We start from the raw sequence: 24,037 nt of genomic DNA, 5'->3' as shown, positions 1-24,037 counted from the left end.
GCCTTAGCTTTCAGATACTGCATCATAATATAATGCATGTTTGTGGAGGTTCTCTGTAGGTGATGATTGACTAAATTCAACTGGACTTGTAGGAACAGTTTGAGGATGCTTCACCTGTCAGTTCATTTCTGATCTGTTGAAGCCTCTTGGATCAGAGGCGAAACCTCTTCAAGCTTTTCCTACATAATAAAGAACATATTTTTAGTAAATGAAATACTGATCTCGTAAAGTCTAAACCAAAGTCTTAATCTCTGAAAGCGTTCATATTTTATTTTGACCTCATCTCACTGCTGTGTTGGTCTCTGTCTCTCTCCAGATCGAGCAGGCAGCATCAGCACCTTGGATTCTCTGGACTTTGCCCGTTACTCAGATGACGGCAACCGGGAGTCAGACGAGCGGGTGGCAGGTAAGATGAACCGTCCTGTCAGCAGTGAAAGTACGCTTACCTAGGGTAAATAAAAGATGGACAGCAGTCAGGAGAAGCGATGACAGCGTGGCGTGGAAACGGAAGAAAAGCTGGCAGCTGCAGAGACAAAGACTGAGTCATGGTGAATAGTGATGACAGAAGTCAAATATGTTTCTCCTGATGTTGTCACCATGACACAGCTGTGAAAGTGATGCTGATGTAATAATTCACAGTAAACAACAGTTAAAATAACCTACTTCTTTGTCACTGTTGTTTTATGGTAGCCGTGCAAAAAAATCTTGAACATCTTCAGCTTCCGATCTGTAATATTGTAGTATTCTTTTACTCTGTCTAACTGGTATTTTTGGTATGGGACCCGTCTCACAAATCACCCCCCTTCCCCCTGACGCTGCGTCGTGACACACCATTACACAGTTGGAGTTAAATACATTAACAGCTGAATCTGACGTTGATGCCAGCTCATCCCAGAATGTTGGCTTGAAGAGCAGCTGCTCACGAGTGCATGGTTTGCTTTACGATGTTGTGTGAAGAGAATATTTTATCGCTAATCAAAGGAAAACAAACAGATATAGTTTAGATTAATAGTGCAGTCATATTATGTTAACTACTGTATATCCCTCCAATTTAATTTTGAAACTCGAAAACATACTTAGAGTATCCTCTTATATTGTAAAATAATTGTCTCTGTCTATAATGCAATTGTCATACAAGACGGTTTATATTGTTATTAATGAGATTCACAACGATTGTAAAAGGGTAAGTGTAGCAGCTAAAATGTATATGATGAATTGGGTGCTGTCATCAGTTCTTTTGAAGCATTCTTATCAGACAGTCAGTTAAACCCATGCAGCAGAGATGTTGGTTCCTAACTGCAAATTCTGCATCTTTTTAAAAAAATGACTGTTATTCACACCCACTGCCCACTCTGCCAAATTGGCACCTTCCCCCTCCTCTCTTCCCTCTTCATCCACTCCCACTCTCATCTCCCCCTGAACCTCTCCTTGCCAAGATACCTGCCCCCAGCTGTCTGACTCTGGGTTTTCTGGCTTTCTCCTGACGTTGATCAAACCCCAGTGAACAATACTGGACAAGTCACTCCATCCAGACTAGCCTTTTGCTTTTATTTATTTATTGTGAATCTTCTACCCGTTAATCAGTTCTTGGTTTTCCATTTTGTTGCATTTGCATCCTGTGCACTCTTGATCTGTTGGGAAGGTTAGGATTAAAGTAGTTGACAATCATTCTCAAAAAAAGTTGCAAATTGACGATGTTAGATCGAAATTTAGAACATAGGCTGTATTTATTACAAAATGTTGAGGTAAAAATATTTTAGCCAGCTTTTCCATTCCTTTCACTGGAACGTTAAATGTCCAAGTTCAACTTCAGATGACAGATCGGGGGCTAAAATAGATTTTCAGTGCACAGCTATGCAAACATAGTTTTCCTGCTCCATCGCTTATTAGTTTTTGCGTGTGTTTTTTATCTAACATATCTAAGAATTTTGTGTGTTTCTTTTTCTTTATCCAGTGTTAGTTTAGTCTCTCAAATTTCAATATACAAATCAACATTTTTATCCAAAATGTCACCTGTTTCTGATAACTTCCTAAAAATCCAGTAATCATTTAAAGAATGTCCTGGATTGTATTGTTCATTGTTTGATGGCCTAAATGGTTATGAATTGAAAACTTGAGCATTGGCTGTCGTTTTGAGTGGCTTGAAATCATCTGATTTTTATCACATGTTAGTAAGGCCTGGAAAAAATCCTTTGTCAGACAGCTCCTAGGTTATCAGGGCTACTTTCATTAGCTTGGTTATACTTGCTCAAGTGTCTCGGTGCATTGCACACACTTGTCAGACAGTCCGTCATTCTGCTGGCTTCACCATGATCCTCTGCTGCATGCATTTCTTAGACACATGATTTGCATGCTTCCTTTTTTCATTTTGTTTTATGACTCTTATAAACTTCTGTGTGGTTGTTTTGTTTATCATGTCCATCTTTTTTTTTGTTTTATTCCTCCCTTGTCTTTGTTTGGATGCACTTCCTGTGTGTGTTGTCACTTCCTGTCCAGTGCTGGAGTTTGAGCTACGGAAAGCAAAGGAGACCATTCAGGCTCTACGCGCCAACTTGACTCAGGCAGCAGGTGTGGCGTACTTTTAACTTCTTCTCCACCTGAACCCTCTTTTGTTACAGCTTTCTGTCTTGTGTTCTGAGAGAATTCTTCTAGATGAATAAGGTTCAGCTTCCTTTCAAACTCCGCTAATGTCTTTTCAATTTCTTAGAGAGTGAAGTGCCCTCTCAAGAGAGAAAAAACTTCAAGTCGAGTCCTGAAATTCAGGTGGGGAATCGTAGAGATGACAATGAAAAGATTTGCAATTTTCTTTCCTTTTTTCTCAGATGAAAAACAATTTTTAAGCCCACGTGATGGTACCACTGTTTTTCTCTCTGCCTCAGGAGCCTATACGCCCCCTGGAGAAAAGAGCCTTAAACTTTCTTGTGAATGAATATTTATTGAAAAATGAGTACAAACTCTCATCCATCACCTTCTCTGATGAAAATGATGACCAGGTAATTTCTTTTTCTGTGCCATTGCATGTAATAAAACCAAATTACACATGTGAGCTTTTCATTCATATGGTACATTTATGGTCAAACTGTGAGGTGTTGAATTTTTTAGAGTTCTGATCTCAGAGCAGTAATAGGTTTATGTGGCCTTAATACATTCAACAGCTGTTCAGCTTGTCTTTTTTCAGCTATGCAGAGGACACCACCTCTGTTGCCACAAATTAGTCTTGTTTTATTATTGTCTTTATTTCTTTACAGGATTTTGAGTTATGGGACGATGTTGGCCTCAACATTCCAAAGCCCCCTGACCTATTACAGCTCTACAGGAATTGCGGGACCCCTGTCTCTTCTCCTCGGGACACCGTTGATGTGTCTGTAGAGGTGGATTTTGGCGATTTTCCTGGGAACTGCCTGGCTCAAGATTCCCAAAAGAAGCCAGACCTTTCCCTGCAGGTTTGTATGTGGGTGTAACTCGTCTTTGTCCACTTCTTCATGACCATATCGAAAGCATTGAGATCAGAATTAAGATGTCTACAAGTCATGAGGAACGTCAACTTATTGAAGCATTTGCTCCTTAGATGATGTCTTAAAGTGTTTTTATTTATTTATTTTTTTGTCTTCCAATAGCAACAGACTGAAGTTGTTCAAGAGTTGGAGTATCAGATAGGCCTCCTCAACAATGACAAGCAGAGCCTCGCCCAGCAGATCAAGAAACTACAGAGGTGTGTGCCTGAATGCATCACCACTGTTATTAAGCTTAGATGGTGGTACTGTCAACGTTTGCAGTTATTTTTTTAAAAATAGGAACAGTTACTGGAAGGAAATGAGAAGCATCCATAAAAATGTAAAATGCTTTGAAGACGTTTGTCCACATTATGATGGTAACTGACCAAAAAAGGCCAAGAGGTAGAACCAGCATGGAAAAACCACTACTGCATGAAATTACAGGGAATGGCTGTTGTGACGCATTAGTGAAACTTATTTTCCTTCCATGTAGAATTTTATATTGATTCCAGTAACCTTCAGAGAGAATTGCATTTCCACAATCCAGACTCGTTGAACCGTTTTAACAAACGATTCTGTTATGCGATGGAGGGATCCATGTACTCACCTCGTCATGAATAAAAATTAATCGACTCTTTCTGACATTGTCTTGTTCCATTTCCTTGCCACCAAATCACAGTGAGATTCAGATGTTGAAGAGGACAATCTCCTCCCCACCACCAACAACTCTGGACCTGGGATCGCAAAATATATCCAACCCTTCCTCATCCTCCTCCACCACCACCAACACTTCCTCCTCAGACCCTCTCTCTGTGGTAAGTGGTCAGACTGATTTTGTACCATCCAGACAATGATATCCGCTCCAGCATAAATAATACAGATTCCTCTGTGAAATGATTCCAGTAAATGTTCACATTTTTCTAAAGACTTTCAAGAAACCCCGAAGCTAATCTAGTTTTACTTTCAGCCTCCAACAGATAACGGCAAGTATCTGGACATCCAGGGGGCTTCAGAGCCTGAAACTGACCTGGACCCTCCCTCTACCCAGAACACATCACAAACCCACCCACAGCCTCAGCCCCAAAGCAAGCTCAAGAGTCAGCCTCTTGTTCAGTTTGATAAACCAAACAGGTCAGTGGAAGTTTAGACGAAAAATGTGAATTGCCTTTATATGAATGGCATATTCATCTGTAGGGTACTTCAAGCTAGGATAAAGAAAACCACATTCAGAATACTGTACATGGTATGTCTTTATTACAAACTGTGGTCATTTGGGTGTAGATGCTCACTGTAACCACTAGGTGGAAGTAGTTATCAGTCAATGTAGCCACAGTGGAAAAAAAGTAGGTAGGGCGTATCCAACTGGTGGCTAACCTTGTGTTGAATTGCAACCTGGTTAATTTCCTCGCAGCACAGAGAAGTGACTGTTGCAAGTGAACTTTTGACTTATGGTCTTAAATACACATTTCTCAGTACCATCCCTTCCTTTTCTCTAGTATGTTTCAGGCACCCACAAGTAGTGAATCATCTGGTCAATGGAATGCTCTTTCCTGCATAACCTCATATGTTTCCTTTTTGGAAATTTTAAATCCATCTGCTATCTAATTAAAGTTCTGTATCATTTGCTTGTGAACAGATGCCAGTGTTGCTTTAATGTCTTGCAGATGAACCCCACTTCTTTATATATGTTTGTATTTTTTTTCCATTCATTTGGAAACATGGCAGTGACATGGGAGAGTGGTAGCCTTAAGCTCTCTGCCAACTTTGCAGAGGCCAGTCTTCAATCATTCAGTGGTCAGGGAAATCTTCAGTCCAGATAAAGTGGCCCAGACTGTAGTGACTGTTTTTGCTCTGCTGCTGTTTGTGGTGTCTCAGGAAGTTGTCCCCAGCCTTCTTGCAAGCCCTGCTATCCTTCTGCAGAATGTGCTCCGACAGTCGATTGGGAGCAGAGGTCAGCTCATGCACTCTTTCAAATGGATGGAGAAACACTGAACATTTTTGATGAGGTTTTTAACAAGAATGTGTGATTTTCAGGTGTCACGTATAGCAGGCAGCGAGGAGAGTGTGATGCTGATGCTGGGCCGCTGCCTCCCTCACATTGTACCCAATGTCCTCCTAGCTAAAAGAGAGGTAACTATCTCTCTCTGCGTGTACTCGTGTGCATCTACCCTCTCATGATCAGAATCTTCTTCTTTTAATGTCCAATAGATTCACACACAGCAGCGAGGCTCAGCAGGGTTGAAATTTAAAACCTGGAAGAAACACCGTGATATTCAACTTGCAAATTTCCATCTAGACTCTTTTTGATCCACCCCATTTAGTTCTGTTATGAAAACACTTCTCTCCTCTGGATTTGAACCACAATGCATTTCCAATAGGCAGCTAAAATACAATGTAGTTTGTGTCTGTGTGAATGCTGCCAGTCTTCTTGGCAGTGGTCTGAATTGAATGTTTGGTGCTTTGTTTATTGGAATTTACAGTTGTCTTAAGTTGCACTTAAGTAGCACCATTATCATTGTTGTCCTTTGCAGGTTTGACTTTGTCCTTTGCTAAGTATCTTTTTTCCTGCTGATTCCTAGCTGATTTGTGTCAATCTATTGATTGGAGGTGTCACCTTCTCTGACGGCATTCGTTTTAGACCGATGTTCTCATCATTTCTTCGCTGCTGTTTTTGACCCTCCGCTCATGTTTGCTGTCCTTTTTGCCTTCACTGGTTTTATGTTTGTTCCTCTGTTGTTCGTCTCACTCATTCTCTCACTCTCATGCATGCCTCTCTTCTAGAGAATGGTTACACATCTTTGCCAGGTGAGTCATTCACACACTCATCTGCATGGATTCTACATGACCCGTAGCCAAAATTGTATGTAATGAATCCCCAACTCCTGGTGGCTAAAACTGCTTCATTTTTCTGATTAGCAATAGCTCTGAAAGCTCTGATGGCTCATTAAGCTGTCTTGTATTGTCACTGATGTACATATTAAAAAATATGAGCTAATATGCAACAGTAGATTTTAGTAGGCAGCTTTAGCCTCAGGCGGGAGATGTACATCTCTTAAACCTGTGCTGTTTTCTAATTGGTCCTTTATCTGTTTTCTTTTGCTGCAACTTATTTTACATACATTAAAGTGTCTTTTGAGTAACATAATTATTAAATCTTAACAAATTTCCCTTGAAAAATTATGTTTGTAAACCTGCTTTCCTTCTACTTTTGTTTCCACAAGCCAAATGTTATTTCCACTGAGGAGACAAGATACTTATTACATCCCGCTTCAAAGCGGTGATGTATTGTGATTGTCAGTGTTTGTGTGTCCGTCCATTCGTTCGTATGTCCACCAAATATCTTCGCAATCATTGCAGATAGAAAGATGAAATAAAAAACAGATTACTCGGGCGGAAAAGGGGATGAAAATGAGGCAATGACCTTGACCTTGAGACAACTAGGTCAAGGTCAAATTTCAAGTTTTGTACTCTCAGGAACCGGATAAGATAGAAAGACGAGGGAGAAGGCCAGTGTAAGACCATAGATCAAAACTAGAGCTTTGATCTATGGTCAAAGCTAGTGCATAGCTTTGACCTACCTTGAAAGGTCAAACTTATGTACTTGTCAGGTACTACTTTCAGGGTACCCTGACCTACCCTTCCCGGAATGTAGCAGTCTCTGACTGCTACTCCTGTTACTCCTTTTTGTCTGTAATACAAACATCTGCACAGGTGTGTTACCTTTACATAACTACTAACATGTAATTTGAGTGCGTGAGCATGCAAATAGAGTGTGCTTGAGAAGACAGATGGTTGAAACTTGATAAGACACCAAACGGTGGGCTTGAAAGAGGTAAGTCTGGTTGGGGTAGTTCTCAGTCAGGCTGCTTTGCATATCATTGTGGTTATGTTATTTCAGTCAACCACCATGGCTATGGAGACCTAAATCTCTTTGTAAAATCAAGGTAAACATAGTGGAGAGAACACTGACGCCTCTGGGTTCTTCTTAATCTATGTGGACTTTGTACAGTGACCGTTAGATTCACTGGCCATGACATGAGACACACACACACACACAAACACACACACGCAGCTGTTCACACTTCCATCTTGCAGCTTGATGCTTTCTTAGCAGCACAAACCCATAGACACACCTTGATGTTTAAATGCGACACCCACTTGAGAACAAAAAAACATTTGACTTGAAACTTTGAATGATACATTTAAACTCTGCCTGCCACCTGGCTGTATTATCAGACACTGTAAATCATTAACTATTACGTTTTTCTTCAGTGTAGAGTGCGGCATCGCAGCTCAATGTGATGCACATTATCTTTATAGTTTTGCGTTCCTTATTTTTTCATTCTGTTTGGGGTTAACAGATTTTTTGCCACACACTTTTATAGATCTTTGATTTCATATAGAATGAAGGATGTGTCTGTGTTTTTTTTTTTTCAAACAAGAAGAAGCATTAAAACAGATGAAGTTAATACTGTGTGTGCGCTGATGACTGACTGACCTTTAACATCGACAGCTTAATATCGCAACAAATAGCAAATTCAAAATGCAAAGGCAAGATTTTATATATTTGTTTCAGACCCTTGATGTGATTACAACACAAAATTGTGCATTTAGATGGGCATTCCTGCACACTGTGGTGCTTGAAATGTAATTAGCAGAGGCTCAGCTCTTTGAGGTTGATCGTCAGTCTTCATGGGCCTCTGGTTTTGGCATTTTGCTGTACACTCTACCTGCCCACAATGTTTGTCCTGGACTGGTCGGATGTTTGTAACCTGACAGTCTTCACATCAGAAATGCTGAAATTCACAGAAATAAATCAGTGTGGCTTCTGGCTTTTCAGATGTGCGCTGAATTCCTGTATTTGTTTTATATGCCAGCGCTGTTACAGCTCTGAAAGTGTCTTCTGTGAAATTGTGGTCTAAGGACTTAAGATGTGTGAGTTTGACAGTTAAATTGTGATTTATAAAGTTAATTAATAGTTTGCTGTTGATTTTGACCCTTTGAGCCTTCAATACCATATCATTCAAAAGACGGCCACTGACTTCAGTGGGTTTGTCCAGCTTTGAGCGAGTGACTCATCACAACTTTCTTCCCTGTCATGTCTGTTTGTCCATCCAGGATTTGGGGTTTTACTTGTTATTCCTGCACTTGGCAGGAGAATGCGATATCTTCCTGAAAAAACATAGTTTGTTTGAAAAGAAGACCGTATTTTTAACTCTGTATGCATTCTCTAATTTGGTTGTGTGTGGTGAGAATTGTCTGACCAACGTTTTGGGCATGGAGATCCTTGATCGATGCCGGCTGAGCTTTCTCCCCTCTAGGTGGAGGGTTCATAAACTTAATGTGAACTCAGGGTTGCAGTAGGGGAACCATACATTAGCTCTTAAAGTCTGTCTGTCTTTTGTCAGCTGTTTCTGGGTGTGTGCATGCACTATTCAGTGTCAGCTTTGTGTGGTTTTAATTGTATGTGTGTGACTCTTTTCTTACTCCTGATAGTTTCAGCGGGGACTTTTTCATTTTCTTTCCCCCAGTGACTTTCCCATTTTCTCCTGTTTTCAGTAATCATCTTTCTGCTCCCATTTTGTCCCACCTCCATAGACCTCCTGGTCTGCTTGACTGCTACCAACCATCCTTTCCCTGTGTGTTTAAGTTGTACTTTGTTTTGAAAAAATGATTAAAATTGATTCCACTGCTGTCTCTCTATTTGTCTCCTCATTTCTCTTGCAGGAGTTGATCCCGCTCATCTTGTGTACCGCCTGCCTTCACCCAGAGCCGAAAGAGAGAGACCAGCTCCTCCACATCCTGTTTAATTTAATTAAGAGACCAGATGATGAGCAGAGGTCCGTATGTGCTCATGTAAAGCCTGAACAAATTCAGCAAGCAGACTTTTTCCAGCAGTGTTTTCTCATTCACGTCCGTCTGTTTCTTAAGACAAATGATCTTGACGGGGTGTGTTGCATTTGCGAGGCATGTGGGTCCCACGCGTGTTGAGGCTGAGCTACTACCTCAATGCTGGGAACAGGTACAGTACATACACAGCAGGTGGCCTTTTGTTATGCTATCACTAATTCTAAATGATATCACACACAAAAAAGGCTTCACCTACTTCTGCTCCAATAGAACAAAAACATCATTTGTGCCTCTGAGTTTATTTTTCATGATATCTTATTTCTTTGTTCTGATGATCAGGGCTTCTTGCATACATAGATTTGAGAATGGCAAACAAAAAAATGTATTTTCCATATGAAACGCTTCAAGATGTAATGCGCAAATATACTGTTATTGTGTGAAGTGAAAAAAGAGTTCAGTTGTGTCTTGCTGTTATATGTATCTGATTCAGAATTATCTTCACGTCTATGGTGTCCCTGACATAAATGTGGTATCAGAGCAACAAAATTCTTGGTAACAACAGCTGCCAGCGGCTAGGAGGCTGAGAATCTGACGAGGAAGACTGATGGCAGTTTCCACAGGGTCAGCGTGTTGATGATACTGGAGTTGTTTCCATTCTGCGGTGGCTGCCATCCAGTCTACTTCTCTCTCCCATGCAACATCTGTTGCTTCTTTTCTTCCAGCACCTTTTCCCCAAATTGTTGTTCTTCTCATCCGTAGATTAACCACAAATACCCAGAGAGGAGATTGTTGGTGGCTGAGTCCTGTGGAGCCTTAGCACCGTACCTGCCTGTAAGAATGTGTATAATATTGCATGTAGAATTACTATGACATGATTGTAAAGCCATAAAATCAAAGTTTTCTGTCTCTGCAGAAAGAGATCCGCAGTTCCTTGGTGTTGTCTATGCTGCAGCAGATGCTTGCTGAGGATAAGGCTGACATGGTCAGAGAAGCTGTGGTCAAAAGTCTGGGTATTATCATGGGTTACATAGATGACACTGATAAGTACTCCCAGGTATGTGGGGCATGGGGGGGAAGTGTTATTGAACTGTTCTGCTATGTGTTACGTTAATATTACCATTCCTGTAAATCTTTGTGATCATCGTTTCTCAATCTTTTTGTATGTCTTCCAGGGGTTTGAGCTGATGCTGCTGTCGCTCGGGGACCCATCAGAGCGGGTCGTCAGTGCAGTCCACCAGGTCTTCATTCCTGCCTTTGCTGCTTGGACCACCGAGCTGGGCACCCTGCACACTGCACTCATTCCCTCTCTGTTGGCACGTATAGAAAAGTTACTTATGGTAAGAAATAGCATACAGCATCATTGCTGATCTTAAAATTTTGGAACACCTGCTTTATAAAATGTACCTGAATTGACATAAGTATTCAAAGCCAACACATCCTTCCTCCGTTCACAGCAAGGAGAACATGGTTTGGATGAACACAAGCTGCATGTGTTCCTCTCAGCACTACAGTCTCTCATCCCTCCTCTGTTTGCCATGGTGCTCCAGAATGCACCCTTCACCAGCAGAGTAAAACTCCGTGGAGACACACCTGCAATAGAGGGTAGGACAACACACACACACACACACACACACACACACACACACACACACACACACACACACACACACACACACACACACACACACACACATACACACACACACAATGGTGTCACATTTTTTTACTTGTCCTGTTTAAATCAGTAACCTGCCTTTGCTTATATCTCTTGCAGTTACTCGATTCCCTAGACCAGCTTCTCCCCTCCAGGATGTGTCAACCATCATCGGCAGCAGAGAGATGCTGAGTGCACTGCTGCTGCTGTACGACAACCAGCTAGAGCACGAGGGAACCACCGGCTGGGACAGTTTGCTATGGGTGGTCAATCAATTGTGAGAACCACACGCGTAAAGACGTACCAGCTTTGTTGTGGTATCACAAGTCTGCATTAACTATCACACCTGCACTCATTTCATTTTACCTCCAGCCTCCCCCAGCTCATAGAGATTGTGGGTCGTATCAATGTTATGTCGTCGACTTGCGTACACGAGTTCTCTCGCTTCTTCTGGAGGTTCTGTCGCACCTTCGGCAAGATTTTTACCAGCACTAAGGTAAAACCATGTGACCTGTCAAATCAAACATTCCAGTGTATGCATATCATCTTTGGACATTAGACAATTGAAATGGCTGTAAAGATGGATTAAGTTACTGAAAAAAAGCTATGATCAAGATTGAGGCTCTTTTCAAACTGGACTTGGTTTTTTAGTCTTTTTTTTTTTAGGATACTTTATGTTGTGTAGTTTTCTTGACTTGTGGCATGTATTTATTTTTTGTATGTACTATAATGTATAATGTATACAGCACACAGCAATGCAACAGAAAGCATCGTTACAAAATGCTTATTAATAAGAACCCAAAGAATGTGTTTGCTAATCATTTAGGGAATAGTGGCCGTAGCGTTTTTATTCTCAAGAGGAGCATCTAAGAGCAGACAGTGGACTCTGTAGCTTTGAATTGCCAGTGATATTTAAAAAGGAAGTGATGACATTTTGATTATCTTTATGACATTTCCAGGTTAAACCACAGTTCCAGGAGATCCTTCGACTATCTGAAGAGAATGTTGGTAGGTGGCGTTCACATACAGATGCTGTTGCTATGTGTAGATATGAGTGTTCATACTTTTCTTTTTCCAAATATATTTCAGTTGTTAGAAAAGAAAAAGGGTTTGCTATCAGCTGATTGCAAAAAGATTTTTTTTCGCTACTTTGGCCATTGATGAAATATTTTGAAATTGCATTTGTCCCATATAAAACCATAATTATATAATGTGTCCTATGATGTAGAGACAATGTCATCAACACAGATTACAAAATGCAGAGCGCAATATAATTTTGAAATATTCATTCCAGCAATTACATTTTTCACCTATATTTTAGCTTGACTCCTTTTAAATTTGACTCCTTTTTTCAGATGATTCAGAAGGAAATGATATTCTCACAAAAGCCACAGTCCCCATCTATGCCACCGGAGTGCTGACTTGTTATAACCAGGTAGAGGGATAGCACAATGTCAGTGACTGGGAAACACCTGATGTGGGCTCTTACATAATGTTTGGTGACAACAGAACTTCTTAATAAAACACCCAAAATGTGGATGTTAAATGTAAAATATGGATTTTAAGAAATTGTAACAGATGTAAAAATTCAACCGATTTTCAAAATTTTGTTTACGTCACAGGAGGAGGATCGCAAGTTGTTGGTGGGTTTCCTAGAGGATGTCATGACAACCCTGTCTTTATCACATGCACCTCTCGACAGCCTTAAAGCCTCCTTTGTAGAATTGGGGTGAGTCATATTTCTGTCTCTCTCTCTCTCTGTCTCACAATTATTCCTTCATTTTGTATCATTTCCTGTCTGTGTTAGAGTGTAAAATCCATTGCCTGCTATCTAAACAGGACTCAGATAATAAACACCTGACTCTGTACATTATATACAGTATATATAGTAGAATGGGTCTTGTTTTCTGCAGTATGCACAAAATGTAATAATGAATCCCTATCGATCAAACACACACTATCTAAATAATAAAATGTCAACCACACAATTGCGGTGATAGAAAACTAAGCTAGGACTGTTACATTTTTGATTTTTTCTTTTTCACTTTGCTTCTTACCTTTGCTATTCATACATGCAGGAGTTTGAATCTTGCTCTGTGTGCTAATTAAAGTCTGAACACTCACACACCTACAGGCCCATTGATTAGAAATTATGTTGGCAATGATTTAAGTTGATGATCATTATTGTGCCTCCAAAATATTATGTTGACTTTTTGGAGCGTTGCTGGCAAATATAATGCCACACATTCATGTACTCAAGTGTATTTACTCTGCTGTGGATTTCAATGAAAACGATTTCCACTCACATTATCTCTCTACAGTCTAATTGAACTGCAGTGCTTTTGTTGCATCTCACAGTTTGAAGGCAGCTGTTGGTATTTATGTATTTCTGTTCTGCTGTCTCTTCAGTGCCAACCCTGTTTATCATGAGTTGCTACTAACTGTACTGTGGTATGGGGTGGTCCATACCTCTGCACTGGTCCGGTGCACTGCTGCACGGATGTTTGAGGTACACAACACAAACACAAACACAGAGTATTTTGTTAATGCCACATGAGTATTGATCAGATTATGATTTATAAGTACCACAACAAAGATGTCATTGTTGATGAAATATGAAGAAGAAACTATGACTATTTAGCACAAAGTACATACTAGTATAACATGGATTCACAATTTATTATAAAGAAATAATCCATAATAATTTCCTATTGTAAATAACTATTATCCTGCTGAAGAATGTTTTTGTACTAGATATTACATTTTCAGTTAAATTACTGAGCAGAAAATATCCTGTGCAGTTACATACAATTGTGTTTACGTGTTTGCTGTACTTGTGCTAGCTCTGCTTGCTATTGCTGCTGTTTTACATGCATTTTAGCTACTCTGTCTATAAGTGTGAGTAAAGGCCGCTGTAGGTTATCAGCGCCCTGGTTCCTAGTGTGTGATGACGCCCTCCTAGAGCCAACATCAGCCCTTTCAGCGTGCACTGGTCACAAATCTGACTGCATAAATATCTGTTGTATGTCAGAGAGAAGCTGAAGTCAGCAACCTGAAAGCTTATAATAGTTCAAGGCTTGTGGTTTCCCAGTGATTTTGGAAAGAAAGATTCAGTCAAAAAAAAAAGTATGAGTATTTATTATAGCTTTTCAGTAATTCAGTCACCTATTAATACAATTCTTTTATTATTTTTAAAGGTAGTTTACCTTTTTGTGTCCTAATTTTCTGCTGATCATTTCCATTTTAAAGCTACATTCCTTAAATGGCTCCACCCTGTCCATAGAGATCTGTGCACACTGGAAGTTCAAATGTTGAGATGATGATCTAGGTATAGCAATGAAACTAGGCCAGTGTATATTGATCTAAACATGGGGGAGGAGGAGCCCTAGGCGATATTCACAGACCCCCTTTTTTTTGCCATTATGTGAAGCACCTGCCCTTTCTCCACACACCCCACTTTCACCATAATAGTTGTCCACCATTATCAAAACTGCCACAGATGCCAGATCAGATCAATTTACTGTCAACAATTTGATTAAGTGAAATGAATGGAATAATAATCTGACCTGGATTCTGTGGAAAAACCCCACAGCTTTACGCTCACCATACTGTAAAAGTATTTGTACTGTTTAGCTATGTTGGCTTTGCCATTTCTTGTGCATATGTGCGTGTGCATGTGTGTACCTTTGTTTGTGTGTGTGTGATTGTGTGCTTACACATACTTGCCTGATACCTGCAGTGCCGTTCCATGCCTTGCAGCTAAAGTTCTTGTCAGTGTATATCACTTTCTTCCTATTTTTTGTGTTTGTTTTTTCTTTCCCTACCCTTTTCTGTTTTGCTTCTTTGTTTTTCTTTCCTCTCTATCTATTGGCGGTGTTGCTCGCTCTTCTCCAATGCCCCGCCCACCTTTGTGACATCACGGCTGGCTCTGTCCAATCCGATCAGCTGCTGGTGAAGGGGGTGAATGAGACGCTGGTAGCTCAGAGAGTGGTGCCGGCTCTCATCACACTGTCCTCCGACCCTGAAATGTAAGTGGAAAAACAACAATAAACCCGCAACGCGTCTCTCCCCCCTTCTCTCCGCCGCCTGAGATCTATCACACTGAAACAAGTCTGTACCTGCCAGGAGCTAATCCAGCACAAAACAACTTCTCAGATTGTATCTTCCTTAACGAACAGAGATTTAATTTGATATGGAATAAGTTCTGCATTCTCCTGGTGTAGATGTGTGGAGGTGTAGGTTTAGACGGGGCCATGAGGTAGTTCATCAGCGTAACACTAACACTCTGGACGTCTGTGTCATCAGTCTGCATCACTAACCCACGCCAGCTGCCGCCACCTCATCTGTCTGCAACAATAACCAAATCCATATTTGTATGTGCACCCGCATGCATCAAAGCACCATTCCAGTATGCTCATCTGTGAACCGTCCACTACTCCTCTTCCTCCCCCACCCCTCTAAATTTACGCTGGGCTCCTCCCCCGACCGATCCATCATCTAGCGGTCGGTTGTCTTCACCGTCTTTCAGTTTATTTTCCTTTCACTCTACTTTTATCTTTATTTTCCCCTCTCTTCCGTATCTTTCCACCTCTCTTCTATCTTTGCCTCTTTTCTTTTTTATACGGCTCTCGTCCTGTCTCTGTCTCCTCCCAACCCCGCCTCTCCTTCTCTCTCATCCTGATGTGTGGTGGGTTTGCAGTTGGTACTCCGAGGCATGAGTGAGGCGTTAGTAGATCGCCGGGCGGCTCCGGCCCTTATAACTCTGTGCAGTGGGCCTGAATTGTGAGTCAATCGACACAAGAAACCCTCTCTGAAATCACTGTCATTGTGTGGGCTGCATCCTTACAGTGTCAATCAGTCCTTTGAGCTCCTACGGGTGCTGTGACTGTCTACTGATCTAGAGCCACAGTCAACCCTTTTACTGGAGATCTTCTGTGAGCGAAACAATTATTTGTCAAGATGAATGAAGTTACACTATAACACTGTTGGAATGCAGCCCGTTTCATTTCATCTCTCTCTGTATTGACATGCCGTACTAATTGGTACGTACTTGTCCTAAACTTATAGATTCAGATTTATAGATTGTACCTTTATGTCATTCATGCTGCTACTGACAGTGGAATGATTCAACTCAACAGTACAGTGATCCCTCGTTACTCGTGGTTAACGCGTTCCAGGAACCACCTGCAAAAATGAAATTCTGCAATATAGTGCCAAACTATTTATGTTATTATCTACAGTAATTTAATCGTTTATGAACCCTCCCCGTACTTATATTAAACAACCTTCTATCTGTATTACCTTTTCCCACACTTTCATCGCCTGTTTAAAGCACTTTTGTGTCTCGCGGAAGTGCACTATGTTCTGGGACTCACAGAACGCAGCGCACTTCCGGATGCCGTCAGCCAATAGAATGCGCGTACAGTATCAGGTGACTGCTTAGTAAAAATCCATGATGGGGTGAAGCCACGCGTGTTGATGCAGAAATGTGCGAGGGATTACTGCATTTCATTCATTCATCATAATTGATTTGCTTTAATCTTAAATTATTATTTAATATTTCTCTAAATGCTTTGTGAATTTTTATTTTATTTTATTTTAATGACACATTCGACCATTTAAAACTACTGTATATCAATTATTTTTTAACTTTTAAAGTAGAAGCGAACATGTTATCCTGGCAGGATTGATATTCTGGTCAAACAGGACAAGGTGAGTGTACTACAATGGAATAAAGACCTTTAAATAAAAATAAATCATTGGTTATCAGTTCATGATGGTTACTGATGCCCGGTCAGCTATAAAATGGTTATATGGTGTCTAAAGTAAAACCTAAAGTCTAGCAGTCAGTCACTGCTATGCCGTTAAGTTCCCTTTATAGGTTGCTTATATTGTGTAACCTCTAGTGACAAAGCAACCACCTGACTCATCCCTGTGGCCGCTGGCATTTAATCTATGTATTTCTGTATTTGGAATAATTCCAGAGCAGAAAAAAGGAAGCCCTGCTTGTTTGTGGTTTAGAATGAATTATTACAGATCATAATAAACACATCAGTTCAATCCATATTTTAATCAGTTGGCAGTAAACACTAATAACATAACCTTGGGCAAATTTAGTCAGATTACATCTAAAAATCGAATCACTACTTGCTAATCATGTTGATTCATTCTAATTCTTGCTTTATGGAGAAACACTTAGAAGAGTGATACTGTGACTGTGACTGGTGAAGCCTTTGTCTTGCTCTCCTGCTGCTTTTAGCTCAGTGAGGATATCAACTATCCCTGCCTTTGGTACCATCATGGAGACTGTCACTCAAAAAGAGGTAGAAAACTAACTGCTCACATGCACAGTGTGCACACATTTAAGTAGTGGTTTGGGAAATTATTTATTTAATGGTAATGTATGTTGTCTGTGTACATGTCTGTAGCTGTTGGAGCGTGTGAAAATGCAGCTAGCTTCATTCTTGGAAGACCCGCAGTACCAAGACCAGCATTCTTTGCACATGGAGATCATTAGGACATTTGGACGAGTGGGACCCAATGCGGAGCCGCGCTTCAGAGATGAATGTATGTAAAGGGCAGAAATATACACATAGATTACATTTAAGAAAATAAAGTTATTGATCATGTCCACTCTGTCGTTGATTCCTTTCCTGTGCATTAAACGTTTACCTGTATAATTTTGTCAACTCCTAGTCGTGTTACCCCACCTTCACAAGCTGGCGCAGGCTAACAACTGCCAGGCGGTAGAGATCAAGAGGATTGATATTGCCACCCAGCTGTTTGAAGCCTACAGCGCCCTCTCCTGCTGCTGTATCCTTCTATAGAGCGAGATTTTACTTGAGTTCCCAACACATTCTATGTAAGAGTGAGATAATAATGTGACTCTTAAGGGAAAAATCTGTCTGCTTTTCCAAGAAGTCATTTCACGCATACTCCACTCTTCGTTTTGCCAAAGGATTTACAAGAAATCTGCCTCAAAGGCGGCTCGTTTTCAGCGTCATCTCTTGTTACAGACACATAGGACGCAGTTAAAATGACTGAATGGATGCAAGCTACACTGGCTTGAGGTGCTCCTGTCTGCTGCTCCTGCATGGCTGTGGAGCATATCAGGATTGGTTAGTGTGTATGTTGGTACAGTTTGCCCATCATTTGGCTGAAGGAGAAAGGGGAAAATAAGCTGCCTCTATTTTGGGGCTAGAGGTAATTACAGGGTTGGTTAAGCAAAGGAAAGGATGAAAAAAGGAGAATGTGTGAGAGAGAAGGAAAGCATTGAACATCATTTTTAATCCCCAGTAACAGTTCCCAGGATAGGGCTCACATTTGCGTTACCTCTATTCTGTTGTTCTCTCTGATTATTTCACTTCATACTATTCCTTCTTTCTCACGTTGTTTTTTCCCCCTTCTGTGTCCTGTTCACCCTGCTCCACCCAGATGTAACACACACACACACACACACACACACACACACAGTGCGGCTGGTCTGAGGTTCATTCCTGTGGATTTTTGTCAGGCTGTGATTTCACAGTGCAGCAGTGTCCAGGAGGTATAGCCCTAACCTCAGAGGCTTTACCTCCCACTGCAATTCTTTCTCTTGTAATCAGTGTGACAACCTCTGAAATTGTACATTCCCATCTCCAAAAATACTTTTTTTTCCCCTCCCTCAGTATACCGTGTAGCTCAACTGTCTGTGACAGGTGGCAGAGCAAAAGTACTGCTGTGATGAAGGTTTAGTTTCTGTCAACCTACTTTGGTTCAATGTAATAGCAAATTGATTTGGAAAAAAAAAAAAAAAGTTTCTCGTCACGCTTTTGGTTTTACTTTTTACATTTAGGTCAATCTTGAAGTAAACTCCACCTATCTGGTAATTACCGGATGCTAAAATTAAACTAAAACCAATTCGTAATACTAAAAAGCTGTTTTCACGGCCAGCTGTTATTTTTTTGTCTATAAATGTAGACAAAGGCAGCTTCACACTGACATTAAAACATAAGGGGATGTTTAAGTTTTGAAGTATTTTGGAAATGATTGTGCCCCTAAGGAAAACTGTGTATCAGCTGTGTTCAGTTAAAATTGGTTTCAATGCCAGATTTCCTGTGACCCTGATATAGAGTTATAGTGGTTCCTGCTGTGTAGATAATAATACTCATTCATGGTGATCGTTTAGATGAACTGCCGTGTGTTTTCAGATGTGCCTTCTAGTCCTTAACTTACTGTGCAGTCATTTCTGAGGAGGTGATGGTCAACCACTTCCTGCCTGGTCTCAGGTGTCTCCGCACTGACATGGAGCACCTCTCCCCCGAGCACGAGGTATAGAAAGACACGAAGGCAGACATACATTGACATGAAGTATGGAGGGAGATTTCATTCACATATCCAGAGAATGACTCAGACCCACATGTGCATATGGAATCCCTTTGGTCTACTCCTGCGCTGATAGGCCAGACTTTCTTTCTGTTTTGCTCCCAGTGCATCACGATTGATAAAGACAGACTGTCTGTCTCTTTGCTTCTTTCTCTGATTTTATTTGTGTGTCAGAATTGCACGCAATCCACTTTATGAGAGATTTTTCCCACGGTGACTAAAGATCAACTGACTGTTTTTGTCTCCAGACATTCAGTCAGTCTGTAAAGCTTACCTGAAAGGGAACAACAGTTATTTTCCAGTCATTATGTATGTTTTAGGATTTGTTTGTTTTTTTATTGTACACCAAATACGTTTTTTCTATCAGCTTGATATGTCTTTCTCAAATTCCCCACAGGTTATTCTGAGTTCTATGATCAAGGAATGTGAGATCAAGGTGGAAAACAGAGGAATGGCAGATGCACAGGGGTGAGAGTTTCATTCGTATCTTCATTTCGTCCTAAATCAATTAGCAAAATATTTGTTGGTGCATTACATGTTGGGACTGCAACATATTATTGCTTCAAAGTATGAAGAGGAGAGGAAGCTGTAGCCCTCTGATGAGAGAGGTCACTCAACAGCAATGGCAGTGGGATTGTGATACCCACACTCTTTATGTGGAAACCTTCAAAGAAGGAAAGAGGAGAGGAGTGGTTTTGTTCACTCTCAGAGTGCTGGGACACTTGCCATAGTGTGGCAAAAAGTTGCTTTCACCTTTTTAGCATGACTTTGGCACTTACTTAAAAGAGGAGTGTGTTTATATGGATGTCAGAAGTGTGTATCTCTGCCTCTGCTCTTCTACCATGCAGTATTTGTTGGTATTGCCCCACCAAAATCCTCGCTTAAAAACTGAGGATAAATTCTCAGTGATTGTTCCAAGAGTATTTTGTTCCTCTTTAATTTTGGTCTGTCTTGTCTTTCTTCCAGATTTCCTTCTATAATTAATGTCTTTACCTTCACAGCATGTATTTTTTTAGAAGAGTTTAGAGTTTTCCCCGTGATTTACCTTCTGGTATGAAATAATCTGGCCACTGTGATGCTGTTTGGCTGTCACAGCTGATTGAGCAATCTAACGGAACAACTTTTTGAAGTGGCATCTCATAACATCCATGTAATTATTGGTAGCTATGCAGCATTGATTCTTTCATTGATGTTGAAATTTCCATGCCACACCACAGGCAAGTAGCAGAGCCAGACTTTTGAACATTTGACCACATCTTGGCATGACCGACTGCCTAATCCATCAAACACAACATTACCCCACAGTCTATTTGGGCTACAGCAGTAGTGAGTCAATCACACCTCACATCAAATAACACATGTAGGCTGAGGGCAAATAGATATGTTTTCTTAAGAATGGAGGTACCATTTGATGACTGTTTGGGTTTAAACCAGAAAGGTGTGCGATACGATACTGAGACCTGTGGATTTCCTATAATACACAGAGCTGTGAACTGAAACAGATCGCAAGGGACTTTGGAGGGCACATTTTGACGCATCAATAAATGTGGTTTGTGCTCCATGTCAGCTGCTGACTTAGTGCAACATTACTGTTGAGATATGATGTTTGTCCTTCTGTTGAGCAATTCTCCTAAATTGCTTGTAACTGCTCAAAAGTATCAGCATGGCTCCTGGCTCAGTCAAAAGAGGAACTTAAGCAGCCGTTGGACAGTAAAAACCAGGAGGGGCTCTGCTGGCAAACAGTACTTCCTCTGTAGTAAAGGCATGATGGTAGATAGTGTGCATTTGTGTATATTTCAGTCTGTGTAAATAAATCTGAGCTAAAAGTTGCAGCTTCAGCCTGGTCCAAATAAATGTTCTATCCTTTGTGCCTATAGTTCCATGTCGATCGCTTCCAGTTTGGTGGGTGAGGATGCCAAGACCAAGTTCCTGAGCAAGATGGGTCAGCTAACGACCTCTGGCGCCATGCTGGCCAACGTCTTCCAGAGAAAGAAGTGATCGCAACACTAATCGCTGATCAATCACAGCAGCTAACTGATGGGTCCCACTGCGGTCACTGGGAACATTTCATTTTACTGGAAACCTTGGTTCAGCTTGAAGAAGAAGAAGAAAACCGAATCTTTTGTTGATTAAATTTCAAGAAATTGTAATTCTGCTGAAAGTTGTCCTGCTTTCAAATCTCTGTTACAGTAAGTCAGTTCACTTTTTAAGGTGAACAGAACTGTGTTTTTTTGCAGGGACAGCTGAGATTTTTCCCCCTCTTCTCATTTTTCGTCTCCTTAGTCATAACAAAAGTAGAATGAATGGAAGGAATCTGTTTCCATTAAACCGCCTTGTCAACATCATCATTTCATAAAGAGGGGATAGAGAAGAGGGAGAAACTGAACAGTATTGGGATTCTTCCCCTCCAAGTGATAACAACGGACTTGTTTCTTGGGCCTGTTTGGACACGACAGTGTCACAGAATTTAACTCAAGTGTCGTACTTCTTGTGTCAGAAGACCATCACACATCTTTATGAAAAGAACGCTCTGAGCGTGGCCTATCTGATTTTTGATTAAAATTTTAAATTCTATTTTGGATGAAAGAGTTATGCAGAAGATGCTCTAACTCGCATTTTTTCTGTATTCCTGCCTGTTAAGAAAAACTCGTATGGCTCAGAAGTATCATCTACTTGAAGCTTCGGAAAAGAAACAACTTGCCTTCATCTCTCTCAAGTCTGTCTGCGGTTTTTGTTTGATAGCTTCTATTTTATAACTTATTTATGTCTTAATGAACTACACACATACTTTATTCCAAAGTCCAAAGAATATTTGCACTTCACTTTCCTTGTTATGTTTGTTTTCATTCAGAGTTAATGGATTTTGTTTTTGTTGATTCATTTTTGGAGATATGTTGTTGCAAAGAACACTGGTCATAATTATTCCCTTATGTCTGTTGCATCTTGTATGTCTGTTGCGGTGTCTCTGGTAACTGTACTTTTTTTTCTAAAGTGGGTATTTGAGCCTGTTTTGTTGTTCTTTTTCAATATGCTCTGACAAACAGTAAATACCTGTATCATACACTGAACTGAAGAGGATGGTATCCATTATGTATATTTGAAAGTGGTGTCATGGTGTAATAAAAGATGGAGATAAGATGTGTTTTTAGATGTATTTCTACAGGCGTTGGAAAGTGTGGCTTATGGCTCATTGCTGTTAATTGTCGACAGGTGTAGAAGGCTGTAAAACAGTCATTTCATAGACAAGGACACGTTCCTGGTGTCCCAGCTCCACACATCCCACCCTTTGAAGTGATTTACCCGCCCAGGACGGCAAACCAAAGTCCACTTTAAGGGGCATTCCTAACAACTCAGAAAATACAGAAGTAACTAAGATCTGTTGTCATATTACAGTATGTATCTTCTACTGATCCATGCATGTTTGTTTTTTTTACTTATGTCTACCTGGTTTTGTACGGTTTTGATTGACCTGGATTAGAATTAAACACAGTTGTGCATTTTAAATGGAAATAGATGAAGTTGGTTGGAAGAACTGCACTCAGTGGTTGAACATTACATGAGTGAATTTGCATATTTAGGCTAATATTCAACCTTCATCACTGATAACACACCAGGTGGACAAATAATTGGTACAGGGAAGAGGTAGACATAAGGGGCATGGCTGTATTTAGTGTTTTTATTACTAAAGTTGTGGGAGGACTTACCGGTAAATCTTTTGACACAGATTTATCTTTATATTTTTGGGAACAAACTACAATCCCCCTTGACTTAAATAACAATATATTTGGTGAAGGGTTAGTTTAGACTAAAGTAGAGTTACTTGAAATGATAGTTGGTATCATTTCAGTTAATCTTCTCTGAAGTGATGGGTATGTGAATATACTGTTTGTGTTATATCCTGTTTGGGCACGTGTAGTATCTCCCTGCACATTAAGTTCAGAAGCCTGATATATGATTTGCCTTATTAGCGAGTGGTCTGTTCTTTATGCGGCCAAATATTCTGATTTCTTTTCAGCATGTGAGTTCATATTGCAAATATGCAAACCTGCATGTACACCTGGACTTTATCCTGCTTGCATGTGTTCCTAAAACCCTGAGTATCAAATGGCGAATGACACCGGCGGTGGGGATGACTTGGAGATCACATCTGTTGCCCAATGCGAGCAAAAGCGAAGCCGATTCAACCCTAAAACCACCAGAACACAGTGGTTAAAGCTTAATATATTTATTCCACTCTGATCTGTGAGTATGTCACTGCCATGTGCACGTTTTTTTTTTTTTAGCCCAGCTTACTTTTTGATGATTTCAACACAAACTCTTTAAAACCATGGCACTGATGCAAGCTGGGGTGGCTTTCTTTTTGCATTAATGGAAACCATTCACCAAGCAGCTGTGTGCTTTTATAAGCAGGTTCTATGAGCAGTCTGGAGTTGGCTGACTTCATGAACTCTGACTCGTTCTGGGGGATACTAATCAATACAAGCCATTCCCTAGCAGAGCTGCACAGCCTGTGCTATGACCCGGGCCACTTGAAATAAGATGCTTGTAAACCAGCATGGTGTCGGCCTGCAGTACATCTGTTGTATTTTTTTTTTAAACTTCAAAACGAGCTTCCTTGTTATATATGTTTTAAGTGGGGCTATGTTGTTTAGGGTTGACTTTAGTGTGAATGATT

The 24,037-nt window shown here is 40.5% G+C and overlaps 1 protein-coding gene across 5 annotated transcripts in view; it reads left to right on the top strand.

Moving 5' to 3' along the window:
* The window catches only part of relch (RAB11 binding and LisH domain, coiled-coil and HEAT repeat containing), a 28,091-nt gene extending 5,389 nt beyond the window's left edge, over window positions 1-22,702 (top strand). Inside the window, exons 2-31 of one of the 5 annotated variants that reach the window (XM_068303953.1) lie at window positions 317-406; window positions 2,497-2,568; window positions 2,708-2,763; window positions 2,880-2,993; window positions 3,249-3,443; window positions 3,618-3,712; window positions 4,174-4,309; window positions 4,462-4,625; window positions 5,370-5,445; window positions 5,529-5,624; window positions 6,276-6,299; window positions 9,222-9,334; window positions 9,426-9,516; window positions 10,104-10,175; window positions 10,258-10,398; window positions 10,517-10,681; window positions 10,799-10,946; window positions 11,119-11,275; window positions 11,371-11,494; window positions 11,958-12,006; window positions 12,354-12,433; window positions 12,621-12,727; window positions 13,408-13,507; window positions 15,698-15,780; window positions 17,258-17,321; window positions 17,427-17,565; window positions 17,695-17,811; window positions 19,220-19,308; window positions 19,760-19,830; window positions 21,240-22,702. In XM_068303953.1, the coding sequence (XP_068160054.1) occupies window positions 317-406; window positions 2,497-2,568; window positions 2,708-2,763; window positions 2,880-2,993; window positions 3,249-3,443; window positions 3,618-3,712; window positions 4,174-4,309; window positions 4,462-4,625; window positions 5,370-5,445; window positions 5,529-5,624; window positions 6,276-6,299; window positions 9,222-9,334; window positions 9,426-9,516; window positions 10,104-10,175; window positions 10,258-10,398; window positions 10,517-10,681; window positions 10,799-10,946; window positions 11,119-11,275; window positions 11,371-11,494; window positions 11,958-12,006; window positions 12,354-12,433; window positions 12,621-12,727; window positions 13,408-13,507; window positions 15,698-15,780; window positions 17,258-17,321; window positions 17,427-17,565; window positions 17,695-17,811; window positions 19,220-19,308; window positions 19,760-19,830; window positions 21,240-21,360 (3,149 nt within the window). In that variant the 3' untranslated portion in view covers window positions 21,361-22,702. Of the gene's footprint in view, window positions 1-316; window positions 407-2,496; window positions 2,569-2,707; window positions 2,764-2,879; window positions 2,994-3,248; window positions 3,444-3,617; window positions 3,713-4,173; window positions 4,310-4,461; window positions 4,626-5,369; window positions 5,446-5,528; window positions 5,625-6,275; window positions 6,300-9,221; window positions 9,335-9,425; window positions 9,517-10,103; window positions 10,176-10,257; window positions 10,399-10,516; window positions 10,682-10,798; window positions 10,947-11,118; window positions 11,276-11,370; window positions 11,495-11,957; window positions 12,007-12,353; window positions 12,434-12,620; window positions 12,728-13,407; window positions 13,508-14,943; window positions 15,027-15,697; window positions 15,781-17,257; window positions 17,322-17,426; window positions 17,566-17,694; window positions 17,812-19,219; window positions 19,309-19,759; window positions 19,831-21,239 lie in introns of those variants that run through there. The other 4 variants (XM_068303952.1, XM_068303955.1, XM_068303954.1 and 1 more) reach the window with 4 other exon arrangements.
* The last annotated feature ends 1,335 nt before the right edge of the window (window positions 22,703-24,037 follow it).

Source organism: Antennarius striatus, chromosome 20 (genome assembly GCF_040054535.1).
Source record: "Antennarius striatus isolate MH-2024 chromosome 20, ASM4005453v1, whole genome shotgun sequence".
NCBI classification, from domain to species: domain Eukaryota; kingdom Metazoa; phylum Chordata; class Actinopteri; order Lophiiformes; family Antennariidae; genus Antennarius; species Antennarius striatus.
The sequence above is the reverse complement of the archived record's forward strand: the minus strand, read 5'-3'. Positions and strand labels throughout refer to the sequence as shown.